The 14,384-nt window shown below is 48.6% G+C and overlaps 1 protein-coding gene across 5 annotated transcripts in view; it reads left to right on the top strand.

Moving 5' to 3' along the window:
* The window catches only part of LOC123771567 (Dihydrouridine synthase 1), a 171,918-nt gene that overhangs the window by 105,373 nt on the left and 52,161 nt on the right, over window positions 1-14,384 (top strand). Inside the window, exon 2 of one of the 5 annotated variants that reach the window (XM_069324392.1) lies at window positions 9,603-11,977. The exons of 3 other annotated variants lie outside the window; for them this stretch is intronic. In XM_069324392.1, the coding sequence (XP_069180493.1) occupies window positions 9,965-11,941 (1,977 nt within the window). In that variant the 5' untranslated portion in view covers window positions 9,603-9,964 and the 3' untranslated portion in view covers window positions 11,942-11,977. Of the gene's footprint in view, window positions 1-9,602; window positions 11,978-14,384 lie in introns of those variants that run through there. One more of the 5 variants, XM_045764164.2, reaches the window with a different exon arrangement.

Raw genomic sequence — 14,384 nt, 5'->3', positions numbered from 1 at the left:
CTGGCAGCTCTTGGGTCTCTGGTGACGTCAATGAGCTTGGAGGCTAATTCATTGAGAAATCCCAAGGCACTCTTGCCCCAGGGGCCATGCGTTTCAGACGCTATGGGAACAAAGTTGTATCGACCTTCCAATCGCCTTTATTTGGCTGATTTTGCTATTTCCCTGTGGTTGGCTGCCCCACCTGCTTGATCAGCTCCGAGGTGTACATAGGTGTCAGCCAGGATGGATACACATGTGTAGTCCCACATCAACTGTCTACCCTCCTTCCAGGAGTATATGGTGATGCCATCAGGGCGAAGTGCGGGGAAATCCGGGTTTTGGTCCCCTTGGATACAAGGTTCTCTTTCTCCGCTGGGCACTGAGCTGAGACGAGGCTTCTGTATGATGTCATTAACCTCGTGTCTTGCATGCCAGCCCTTTGTGCTTCCGCAATGCAACCCATGCAGTCCATATTGGTCTGCTTCCACCCTGTTGCAAATACACTTGTAATCAGTGTGAACTGATTACAAGGAGACTATTTCACATTTGGATGCATTGAGAATGAGGCCCAAGGCTGCTCCTTGCTCCTGGATTTTCCTTATATCCTCCAAAAAGGTATCCGGGGTTCCGGCGAAGGTGCCATCATCCAGTTACCAGGTGTTTAGCTCGCTTGTCAGACTATCAGTGACCTCTGATAGCTAAGTAAAAAAGGCGGGGGGGGGGGGGGGGGCCAAGGGATCACCTTGTTGGACTCCTTCACAGGAGTCTATTTCATGCTCCCCAAAAAGAAGCATATATATATATAATATATATATATATATATATATCTTTTTAGACAACCCACCAGGGGACTCGAACACTGGCCAACAAGGTGGCAGTTGCACGCTGTATCCACTACACCATACTTCAAAGCCATGGCTTTGAAGTATGGTGTAGTGGATACAGCATGCAACTGCCACCTTGTTGGCCAGTGTTCGAGTCCCCTGGTGGGTTGAGTGTCTAAAAAGTTATAAACTTCAGCTACTGGAATAGGGTAGTCTGTGCATTATATATATATATATATATATATATATATATATATATATATATATATATATATATATATATATATATTTATATATATATATATGCGAACAAGCCTGAATGGTCCCCAGGACAATATGCAACTGAAAACTCACACCCCAGAAGTGACTCGAACCCATACTCCCAGAAGCAACGCAACTGGTATGTACAAGACGCCTTAATCCACTTGACCATCACGACCGGACAAAATGAGGTGATAGCCGAGGCTATTTGAACCACCCCACCGCCGGCACTCGGATAGTAATCTTGGGCATAGCATTTTACCAAATCACCTCATTCTTTGGGGCACACGTGAGGAACACAAATGCGAACAAGCCTGAATGGTCCCCAGGACAATATGCAACTGAAAACTCACACCCCAGAAGTGACTCGAACCCATACTCCCAGAAGCAACGCAACTGGTATGTACAAGACGCCTTAATCCACTTGACCATCACGACCGGACAAAATGAGGTGATAGCCGAGGCTATTTGAACCACCCCACCGCCGGCACTCGGATAGTAATCTTGGGCATAGCATTTTTCCAAATCACCTCATTCTTTGGGGCACACGTGAGGAACACAAATGCGAACAAGCCTGAATGGTCCCCAGGACAATATGCAACTGAAAACTCACACCCCAGAAGTGACTCGAACCCATACTCCCAGAAGCAACGCAACTGGTATGTACAAGACGCCTTAATCCACTTGACCATCACGACCGGACAAAATGAGGTGATAGCCGAGGCTATTTGAACCACCCCACCGCCGGCACTCGGATAGTAATCTTGGGCATAGCATTTTACCAAATCACCTCATTCTTTGGGGCACACGTGAGGAACACAAATGCGAACAAGCCTGAATGGTCCCCAGGACAATATGCAACTGAAAACTCACACCCCAGAAGTGACTCGAACCCATACTCCCAGAAGCAACGCAACTGGTATGTACAAGACGCCTTAATCCACTTGACCATCACGACCGGACAAAATGAGGTGATAGCCGAGGCTATTTGAACCACCCCACCGCCGGCACTCGGATAGTAATCTTGGGCATAGCATTTTACCAAATCACCTCATTCTTTGGGGCACACGTGAGGAACACAAATGCGAACAAGCCTGAATGGTCCCCAGGACAATATGCAACTGAAAACTCACACCCCAGAAGTGACTCGAACCCATACTCCCAGAAGCAACGCAACTGGTATGTACAAGACGCCTTAATCCACTTGACCATCACGACCGGACAAAATGAGGTGATAGCCGAGGCTATTTGAACCACCCCACCGCCGGCACTCGGATAGTAATCTTGGGCATAGCATTTTACCAAATCACCTCATTCTTTGGGGCACACGTGAGGAACACAAATGCAAACAAGCCTGAATGGTCCCCAGGACAATATGCAACTGAAAACTCACACCCCAGAAGTGACTCGAACCCATACTCCCAGAAGCAACGCAACTGGTATGTACAAGACGCCTTAATCCACTTGACCATCACGACCGGACAAAATGAGGTGATAGCCGAGGCTATTTGAACCACCCCACCGCCGGCACTCGGATAGTAATCTTGGGCATAGCATTTTACCAAATCACCTCATTCTTTGGGGCACACGTGAGGAACACAAATGCGAACAAGCCTGAATGGTCCCCAGGACAATATGCAACTGAAAACTCACACCCCAGAAGTGACTCGAACCCATACTCCCAGAAGCAACGCAACTGGTATGTACAAGACGCCTTAATCCACTTGACCATCACGACCGGACAAAATGAGGCGATAGCCGAGGCTATTTGAACCACCCCACCGCCGGCACTCGGATAGTAATCTTGGGCATAGCATTTTACCAAATCACCTCATTCTTTGGGGCACACGTGAGGAACACAAATGCGAACAAGCCTGAATGGTCCCCAGGACAATATGCAACTGAAAACTCACACCCCAGAAGTGACTCGAACCCATACTCCCAGAAGCAACGCAACTGGTATGTACAAGACGCCTTAATTACTATCACTTACTACACTTATTACTAGATTACTATCCAAGTGCCGGCGGTGGGGTGGTTCAAATAGCCTCGGCTATCACCTCATTTTGTCCGGTCGTGATGGTCAAGTGGATTAAGGCGTCTTGTACATACCAGTTGCGTTGCTTCTGGGAGTATGGGTTCGAGTCACTTCTGGGGTGTGAGTTTTCAGTTGCATATTGTCCTGGGGACCATTCAGGCTTGTTCGCATTTGTGTTCCTCACGTGTGCCCCAAAGAATGAGGTGATTTGGTAAAATGCTATGCCCAAGATTACTATCCGAGTGCCGGCGGTGGGGTGGTTCAAATAGCCTCGGCTATCACCTCATTTTGTCCGGTCGTAATGGTCAAGTGGATTAAGGCGTCTTGTACATACCAGTTGCGTTGCTTCTGGGAGTATGGGTTCGAGTCACTTCTGGGGTGTGAGTTTTCAGTTGCATATTGTCCTGGGGACCATTCAGGCTTGTTCGCATTTGTGTTCCTCACGTGTGCCCCAAAGAATGAGGTGATTTGGTAAAATGCTATGCCCAAGATTACTATCCGAGTGCCGGCGGTGGGGTGGTTCAAATAGCCTCGGCTATCACCTCATTTTGTCCGGTCGTGATGGTCAAGTGGATTAAGGCGTCTTGTACATACCAGTTGCGTTGCTTCTGGGAGTATGGGTTCGAGTCACTTCTGGGGTGTGAGTTTTCAGTTGCATATTGTCCTGGGGACCATTCAGGCTTGTTCGCATTTGTGTTCCTCACGTGTGCCCCAAAGAATGAGGTGATTTGGTAAAATGCTATGCCCAAGATTACTATCCGAGTGCCGGCGGTGGGGTGGTTCAAATAGCCTCGGCTATCACCTCATTTTGTCCGGTCGTGATGGTCAAGTGGATTAAGGCGTCTTGTACATACCAGTTGCGTTGCTTCTGGGAGTATGGGTTCGAGTCACTTCTGGGGTGTGAGTTTTCAGTTGCATATTGTCCTGGGGACCATTCAGGCTTGTTTGCATTTGTGTTCCTCACGTGTGCCCCAAAGAATGAGGTGATTTGGTAAAATGCTATGCCCAAGATTACTATCCGAGTGCCGGCGGTGGGGTGGTTCAAATAGCCTTGGCTATCACCTCATTTTGTCCGGTCGTGATGGTCAAGTGGATTAAGGCGTCTTGTACATACCAGTTGCGTTGCTTCTGGGAGTATGGGTTCGAGTCACTTCTGGGGTGTGAGTTTTCAGTTGCATATTGTCCTGGGGACCATTCAGGCTTGTTCGCATTTGTGTTCCTCACGTGTGCCCCAAAGAATGAGGTGATTTGGTAAAATGCTATGCCCAAGATTACTATCCGAGTGCCGGCGGTGGGGTGGTTCAAATAGCCTCGGCTATCACCTCATTTTGTCCGGTCGTGATGGTCAAGTGGATTAAGGCGTCTTGTACATACCAGTTGCGTTGCTTCTGGGAGTATGGGTTCGAGTCACTTCTGGGGTGTGAGTTTTCAGTTGCATATTGTCCTGGGGACCATTCAGGCTTGTTCGCATTTGTGTTCCTCACGTGTGCCCCAAAGAATGAGGTGATTTGGTAAAATGCTATGCCCAAGATTACTATCCGAGTGCCGGCGGTGGGGTGGTTCAAATAGCCTCGGCTATCACCTCATTTTGTCCGGTCGTGATGGTCAAGTGGATTAAGGCGTCTTGTACATACCAGTTGCGTTGCTTCTGGGAGTATGGGTTCGAGTCACTTCTGGGGTGTGAGTTTTCAGTTGCATATTGTCCTGGGGACCATTCAGGCTTGTTCGCATTTGTGTTCCTCACGTGTGCCCCAAAGAATGAGGTGATTTGGTAAAATGCTATGCCCAAGATTACTATCCGAGTGCCGGCGGTGGGGTGGTTCAAATAGCCTCGGCTATCACCTCATTTTGTCCGGTCGTGCTGGTCAAGTGGATTAAGGCTTTTTGTACATACCAGTTGCGTTGCTTCTGGGAGTATGGGTTCGAGTCACTTCTGGGGTGTGAGTTTTCAGTTGCATATTGTCCTGGGGACCATTCAGGCTTGTTCGCATTTGTGTTCCTCACGTGTGCCCCAAAGAATGAGGTGATTTGGTAAAATGCTATGCCCAAGATTACTATCCGAGTGCCAGCGGTGGGGTGGTTCAAATAGCCTCGGCTATCACCTCATTTTGTCCGGTCGTGATGGTCAAGTGGATTAAGGCGTCTTGTACATACCAGTTGCGTTGCTTCTGGGAGTATGGGTTCGAGTCACTTCTGGGGTGTGAGTTTTCAGTTATATATATATATATATATATATATATATATATATATATATATATATATATATATATATATATATATATATATATATATATATAATACACGACACTTGCATAAACACACAAGTTATAGGTAACTATTCCTGTAAGCATATTTGGTTAAATATGACTGTATAGCAGTCATTTTTATCTTATAGTATAAGCTTTCTATGCGTTTATTGTCTTACTCTGGCGATTAAGAAGAACAATCAATTTATCGAAAGTCATGGTAAAGAAACTCTAATGATTATTGAAGGGTATATTTTCTACAACGTTTTGTTCCACTCTGGAACATCTTCAGGTAAAGAATGAATGTACAAAGTGCAAATTTATTTTAAATACACATGTGAAAGAGGTGAAGTTGTGTGAGGGGATAAGGTGAATTAATCAGACATAGGTGAAGAAATAGAGGAATAATGGGGGATGGATGACAATCAAACACTGGGTAAGGGGGTGGACTGGGAGAACTGGGTAGATATGTCGTTATCCGGTGCTGTATTGTGAGGTCTGGGTCTGACCGTAGGCAAGGTAGCGAAATTGTTACTCTTTATAAAAGGTTATGAGTAGTATAAGACTACTCATAGCTGAGTGGATGGAGCTTCTGCCTCATACACGTGGGGTCCATGGTTCAAATCCCCTAGAACCCAGGTGAATGAGATGTTACTCTGTATATTTAGGATGGTTTTTTTTTTCTTTTATGAGTACAGCTTCCAGCATTTGCAGTCTTCTCTGGTCAGTGGTGGATGGCAGGAGCGTTGTATTATTTACTAGCATGTTCCTAGTAAGAGTTGTGTCATGAACACCTTCCATAAGGTGTCTAGGGCCACCATCTTGTACATGGCAGGTCAGACTTCTCGAAAGCTTTGTGATGGTCATACCAATATAAGCAGACCGAAGGTGACCTCCGTCATTGGGGCATGTCAGTTGTATACCACACTTGCTTTTTGGAGTGTGTTGTATTGTTTATTGGGTCTGCTCTTAAGTATTAAATCAGCAGTCCCTTTTGTTATGTAGTAAATAATGAATTCCAATCTTTGGTCTGGCGCTGTCGGTTTCACTCCATTTTAATTATTCTTTCTTCAGTTTTGTATTGTGAGCTCATAGTGGATTTGCAACAGTTAGATGTTGGTTGGTGTTCTTTGTTATAACATTTGATGTTAATATCTTCTGATATATGGGTGATGACTTTTCTATTCATGTACCCGTACTCTTTTTCTATTCATGTTATTCATTCTATTCAAAGAGAGAACTTGACAAACATCTCCAAAGGATACCTGATCAACCAGGCTGTGACTCATACGTCAGGCTGCGAGCAGCCGCGTCTAACAGCCTGGTTGACCAGTCCAGCAACCAGGAGGCCTGGTCGACGACCGGGCCGCGGGGTCGCTGAGCCCCGGAATCACCTCAAGATAACCCGTTGTTTATTAAAACTTGAAGGCGTTTGTCCAGTTCCTTGTGGATGTTATGCCAGGCGGAACAATGAGTAAAGAGTCATATATGACGAATGACTTCACATCAGTAAAGATGTATAAATGCCTTTATTACACTAGTCTTTATTACATTCTGCGTGACCATTCATACACATTCCAATGGTATGCTTAGAGGTGCCTTCTCGCCATGCCCTGTGGCTGAGGGGATTGGTGCCCTGAAGGTACATAAACACCCTATACCCCCCGAAGTGGCAAGGGGAGTTAGGAGACAATTTGGTGGGTTTGGTATAAAGTTGTTTGAGGAAAGTGTTGTCATTGGTTCTGACGTAGACGTCCAGGAAAGGGAGTGTACCATCGATGCCTAGTTCATGATCTAGGTTCTGTCTTGGTTCTGTTCCGTTGATGTCTGTCCATGATCTAGGATCTTGTAATGTTCTGATTTCGGGTCAGTAGATACTTTAAACGCGACAATTCCTTGAGGTCTTTAACACATAGGAATATATCATCGATGTGTCTGCAGTAGATACGAGGCTTCCCTGTGGTTGTGAAGATGGTGTCTTCTAGTGTTCCCACATAGAAGTTAGCAAAGAGTACTCCTAGTGAGGACCCCATGGCTGCTCTGTCTGTGTATACGTATAAAATGGGTGACGCTGCGTAAAATGAGACTCACGCCCCTAACACTACTGCAACTTCTATCTGCCTATAAGTTGACTATATGTGTACCGGATATGTACAGCTTGAAATCAGTCGCCGGTTTCTTAGACATAGTGAAGACCACAAAGCCAGATGGAATGATAGCATCTCTAGACGTGGAATCCCTACTTATGAACGTTCCCGTAGACACCCCCATCAGCTTAATATTAGAATCCACCGTGACAATACTACCACAAAGCTAGATATTCCAGCATCTATCCTCCGTAATCTTCTGAAGATTTGCACTCAAATGGGGGGCCCAATTCACAACCCCTTGAGGAGACACGTATACGTAAATAGATGGAGTACCCATAAGGATTCACATCTAGAATCAAGTGTTTACAGGATTCTAGAATTGCAATATTGGCGAGGAATGTCCACTGGATGAGAGTATTTATGTTGTCGAGATGTTTGCTTAAAGGTAGTATTAGGCATCATTCTTATAATTCCTCCATAAGTATTGTATGACAGCAACACTTGTCACCACTACAGGGAGGTGTAACTAACCACTAATAGTTAGTTCGTCGTACGTTCAGGACTGCCCTCGCTGGCCACTCCTGGTGGACCCCTTCTTGCCGTTCAAGGTACCCACCACATCACTTCTGAGGAAAAATATTTGTCTAGTTAAAAAGAAACTACAGAGGTGTCAGTAAGACCACAGCCTTCCACCGGGGAACAGAAAAGGGGGGTCAGGTGCACTCAACAGATGGCGTTAACATTATCACATACAGTAAGGTATTGTATGATAGGAACATTCGTATCACCACTGCAGGGAGATGATACAGTAAGGTATTGTATGATAGCAACACTTGTGTCACCACTACAGGGAGATGATACAGTAATGTATTGTATGATAGCATGAACAATACCTATAACAAGGGTACTAGAGGAAGAAGGAAAGTTTGTTACATTGTATTAAATAAATGAACGTATTGGTAGTGCTTGCGTGGATTTGCTGGGGGGAGTTGTCGGCTTAAAGCTGCTTTGTCCTGTAAAACGATTTGGAGCCTCGGGTTGTAGTGGTTGTGGGGCTCGGGTTGTGGTGGTTGTGGAGCCTCGGGTTGTAGTGGTTGTGGGGCTCGGGTTGTGGTTGCTGCTTTGGTTGGTTGTGAGACTAAGGTCACCAGAGTGGCGGGTGTAGACTAAGGTCACCAGAGTGGCGGGTGTAGACTAAGGTCACCAGAGTGGCGGGTGTAGACTAAGGTCACCAGAGTGGCGGGTGTAGACTAAGGTCACCAGAGTGGCGGGTGTAGACTAAGGTCACCAGAGTGGCGGGTGTAGACTAAGGTCACCAGAGTGGCGGGTGTAGACTAAGGTCACCAGAGTGGCGGGTGTAGACTAAGGTCACCAGAGTGGCGGGTGTAGACTAAGGTCACCAGAGTGGCCTTAAGTGACCCCCCACGACCAATAAGGGTATGGTGAGGCGCCAGCCTCACCATCACCAGGCAGGTGCCTGGTGAAGACATGTGATGGTGCAGGTGCCTGGTGAGGACATGTGATGGTGCAGGTGCCTGGTGAGGACATGTGATGGTGCAGGTGCCTGGTGAGGACATGTGATGGTGCAGGTGCCTGGTGAGGACATGTGATGGTGCAGGTGCCTGGTGAGGACATGTGATGGTGCAGGTGCCTGGTGAGGACATGTGATGGTGCAGGTGCCTGGTGAGGACATGTGATGGTGCAGGTGCCTGGTGAGGACATGTGATGGTGCAGGTGCCTGGTGAGGACATGTGATGGTGCAGGTGCCTGGTGAGGACATGTGATGGTGCAGGTGCCTGGTGAGGACATGTGATGGTGCAGGTGCCTGGTGAGGACATGTGATGGTGCAGGTGCCTGGTGAGGACATGTGGTGGTGCAGGTGCCTGGTGAGGGGTAATGCCATTAAGATAACCTCATTTGCTTGTCGTATATATGTTTGATGGAGTTAATTATTAATATTCGTTGCGTAGTAAATTTTCTGTATATGAATGTAACTAAGGTGAGTATTGAGATCCCGTGTGAGGTGTTGGTGTAGTGTGTGCCAGGACACGTGCCTTGACTGGTGTGCCCGACACGCACTCCGCCAGGTGTACATATGTGTGATATATCTGAGCTTAGCAGTTGTCTCAAGCTGAATAATATTAATTGCGGTATTTTCTTTCAGATTCCTACATGATTATTAACACTCAAGCATCAGGTGTTGTGCTTATACGTGTGAGATCCCCAGCAGCAGGTTCCTGGCGCCAGCGGTAGGATCCTGGCCCCAGCTGTCAACAGCGGCACAGGTTCCTGGCGCCAACTGAAGCCCTGCAGCTGTCCAGTATGCTATGAGTATTCTCCTACTTGACAACATCTTGGGGTGCGGCGGCCGCAAGCGGGAGTGTGTGTGTGTGAGCGGGAAGGCGCGGCCCTATGCAGGAGCAGCCTGGCGCAGTAGAGGCCTCACCCAGAGGCTACGGGCGGTGGAGTTTGGAAGGACGTAATAAAGACTCAGAGGGACGGGGGCGGTGATGATGGTGGTGTACAATGGGTGACGGGCGGCCGTGGTGGGCGGGCCCTCGCCGCGTGCGTCGCGTACACGGCCTACAGCTGCCCCTTCACCCACAGCAGGTGTTAGCGTGGCTTGTGATGGTCGCCTTCACTGCCCTTATGTACGGCGCCGTCCTGCCCGCCCTCCACACCCGCCTAGCCACACCCCTTGCAGTCATCACGGGCGTCATCTTCGCCGCCCACGTCCTGACGCACGCGGTGGCTCTCGCTCTGGACCCAGCAGATCCGCAGCTCAGGGCCCGCAAGGACCGCCAACAAGTGCCCGAGTTTGATCGTAATGTACATAACCATGTGATTGAAAACGGCCGATGCCATCTGTGTAATATTACAATAACCTCGAGTCGGACTAAACACTGCAGCGCGTGCAACAAGTGTGTGGATGTATTTGACCACCACTGTAAGTGGCTGAACCACTGCGTGGGTCGCCGCAACTACCCAGTGTTTCTGGCCTGCGTCGTGACGGCCATCGTCGCCTGCCTCCTGGTGATGGCTACCTGTCTTGCAGAAATTGTTCTGTATTATTTCAATAAAGAATACCTGTCCCCGTGGGAGGCGCCTCGACCCCAGCATAAGTTACGTGAAAATCCCGGTGCCGAGGCGTCGCTTACATGCTCAGAAGGGGCGCCATACTGCCACTTCTCCATCTTCGGTGCTCTGGTCTACGACGGTGCCTTCATCGGGCTGTTGTCGACTGTGTTCTCCGTGGCCCTGGTGGCGGAGGTCCTCCTCGTGCATCTTGCCGCTTTCCATGTCTACATCATTTTCCTGGGGTTTACAACCTATGAGTATATACGAGGCCATCACTTGCGCGGCTCGAACTCTGCCCACTCCTTCGCTACATATGGGCGTGAGGGTGGGACGGAGAGGGAGGGTGCTGTGTGCGGGTGGGCGGTAACTCGTCGCCCGCCCAACAATCAAATAACGCCTTCCTCTACCACCGACACAGCACTGCTCTCTACAATATCGGTGGACTCCGTCAACACAGTGACCACTGCTGTGCGCTCTCCACGGTCTTCCACCTGTTCCACCCCAGGCCTGTCTCCCACCACACCATCAGAGGATGCTCGCTCACCAACTGTTGCTAAAAATCATCTCCAAAATCACTCCTTGCGTTACCAACAGCCTGGTGGACGCTTCAGTTCGACTATGGTGTCTCCCACCAACACCGCCCCTAGAACACCTCCAGCAAGAACTTCTTCAGTGCCACAGTTGCCACAGATCCAGTTAGGACGGTCCCGGGCACAGTTACGAACGTTGAGCCGCACTGTGTCTACAGCGGTCAGTGAATTTTCCGTCGAGGATGACATGGAGGTTCGAGTGGTGTCGGTTCCACGACCTCGACCCTCTCGTCGGCGCCTGCGGTCCAGTATAGCGCCACATCTGTCCCCTATCAAGGAGTGCGACCAAACTGCTCCCAGTCCACCCACCATGCGGACACTTCGTGAGCGGGCAAGTTGTTCCTCTAGTCCAGCTGCTAGTCCAGCCCGTAGCCCTGGTCGTAGTCCGGGCCGAAGCCCCGGTCGTAGTCCGAGGCGTAGCCCCGGTCGTAGTCCCGGTCGTAGTCCGGGCCGCAGCCCCGGTCGCAGCCCCACCTGCAGCCCCGCCTGCAGCCCTGCCCGCAATCCACGAGCCAGCCCCGCACAGGGTCCACACACCCCCACCAGACCGAGTCCTCTAGTAGGCAGTGTAGATGTTACAAGACGTGCCAATGGCCATAGTGTTGTGAGTCGAGTGAAAATGAACGGCAGTGTTGGTGACGGAAGTACCTTTTACGGCAGGACGGCTCAAGATAATAATGTTAACAGTACAGTGAGTATCAAGGAGAGTGAAGAGTGTAGCATCCAGTCCAGCACTGAGGACCCTAACTGCAGTATGCTGGGGTCTGGCTCGTGTGGCTCAGGGTCTGGTCGACACCACAAGAAAGGGGCAGGGAGTGTGGAGCTGCACATGTAGCATCTCGCCCCATCTTCTCCCACCGCTGTCTTCAAGGTGATTGCTGACACTTGCCAGCTGTAGCTCACAGTGATCATGTGGGTAATGCACCTCTGCTACTGCCACTCCGTATGTGACATGTGTAAACCTTGGTAATGAACCATATAGTACATAATATAATGACATGTTAAATAATATAAGAAATGATTCTTTCTAAAGCAATATTTTGGTGGTTAACAGTAGTCCTGAGCCAATATTGTGCCAACATTATTTTCTGGACCATTGCTTTGGACTTAGGACCAACCTTGCATTTTAATCTCCATATCAACATTCCCCTCTGGTCCCTGGGGCACCATTATGTTCTAGTCTTGGGCCTGTTATCCTCTGGTCCCTGGGGCACCATTATGTTCTAGTCTTGGGCCTGTTATCCTCTGGTCCCTGGGGCACCATTATGTTCTAGTCTTGGGCCTGTTATCCTCTGGTCCCTGGGGCGCCATTATGTTCTAGTCTTGGGGCTGTTATCCTCTGGTCCCTGGGGCACCATTATGTTCTAGTCTTGGGCCTGTTACCCTCTGGTCCCTGGGGCACCATCATGTTCTAGTTTCGGGCCAGTGTACCCCTTGCGGTCCATAGTCTTCCTTCTAGTCTAGAGTTCAAGCGTCCTAGTCGTGCCACTTGTCGTGCCACTCTAGTTCCAGGCTATCGCTTTCTAGTCAACTTTCCCTTCAAGTAATTGGACCATTTCTAGTTCTGCCATTACAGTCCCAGCGATAACTCTCGTGACGTTTACAGACCAACAATTCCCACTAGTCGAGGGCCAGTGCTTCCCCAGCCGTGGCACATGCTGCGGGTTCATACACCCAGCTGTGAGTTCAATCCTCAGCTGTGGGTTCATGTACCCAGCTGTGAGTTCATATGCCCAGCTGTGGGTTCAATCCTCAGCTGTGGGTTCATGTACCCAGCTGTGAGTTCATATGCCCAGCTGTGGGTTCATACGCCCAGCAGCGAGTTTGCACGCCCACCTGTGGGTTCACACCCAACTGTGGGTTCATACGTTCAGCTGTGGGGTTCACACAACCAGGTGTGGGGTTCACACAACCAGGTGTGGGAACACACACTCAGCTGGGGTTTCCAAGCCTTTCGTTGTTGGTCCAGGCTCCCAGTTGAGTCTTAAGCTCAATGCTTCGAGCTCTTGTACCACTTGGCTGCAGGTTCTGGCTCTGGAAAAATTCTACAGCTACAGCTCCTATTCTCTCTGTGAGCTTCAAACTGTGCTTCTTAGCATGTATGTAGTGATCTTAGCCCGTGGCGAAGGTGGTGCCGCAACTACCAGCTGGTTACCGCTACCCCTCTCTTGCCTACTGTGACACATTACTAGGACCTGGCATCTATTCCACTTCTTAGAATTTTCTAGTTATCCTGTCTAGGCCAACCGCTTCCTACAGTACCTCCCTAGAAACGCCAAGCATATCATCTGTCATAACTGTCAGAAATTCCTGCCACCAGGACCTTTCATGATTGCTGTGTCCTGGAAGCTGTCGCCACCTAAGAACTGTCATATAGGACGCTTCTTAGGACTATGTAGACCCACCGCAGCTCCTGGCCGCGGTGTGTCATCTCAGATGCGGTAAGTGCAGCCTTCCCAGGGCTTGGAGGTACATCACCCTTCAGTGCCTGGAGTGTATTCTTCCTGAGGCTGTGTACACCCGTTTGCTCATCCTCGTCATAATAGTGAATCCTGAAGGTGAATGTGTAACATGTACATATAAGTCTGCCGCCTTACAGTTGATAGACGACAATGAATATTAGAGAATGCAAAATATAATATATAAAAAATAATTTCAAATTCAAGAGGGAAGACGAAGCGATCGACACGCGACTGTGTTGTAGTGAGAGGTGTAAACACAGGAGCGTACATCAGATGATTGTTGAGCTTGTGAGCCGCTGTGAGTGATAGTTGTTTGTTAGCCGCCAAGATTGATAGTTGTTTGTTAGCCACTGTGATTGTTAGTTGTTTGTTAGCCACCGTGATTGATAGGTGCTGCTTGTGAGCCACTGTGATTGATAGTTGTTTGTAAGTCGCTGTGATTGATAGCTGTTGTTTGTGAGCCATTATGATTGATAATACATCGTATTTTGTCCGATGTATTGTTCAAGAGAAGAGGTTGGGTGGAGTGCAACATGCTACCTAAAAACGCTTAGAACCAGCTTTTATGACTCCTGTCATACACAACTAAACATGCTTGTAAATACTGCCAAACAAAACATGATCATTAAGAATGAGAAAACTAGTACAGTCTGACATGTAATAAAATATGAAACATTAAAAGTAATAACAAACTAAAACCCAGTCAGAAACAGGCACGCACGCATGCACACACACACACACACACACACACACACACACACACACACACACACACACACACACACACACACACACACACACACAATAGAGAGAGCA

This window comes from Procambarus clarkii, chromosome 14 (genome assembly GCF_040958095.1).
Source record: "Procambarus clarkii isolate CNS0578487 chromosome 14, FALCON_Pclarkii_2.0, whole genome shotgun sequence".
NCBI lineage: Eukaryota > Metazoa > Arthropoda > Malacostraca > Decapoda > Cambaridae > Procambarus > Procambarus clarkii.
The sequence above is the reverse complement of the archived record's forward strand: the minus strand, read 5'-3'. Positions and strand labels throughout refer to the sequence as shown.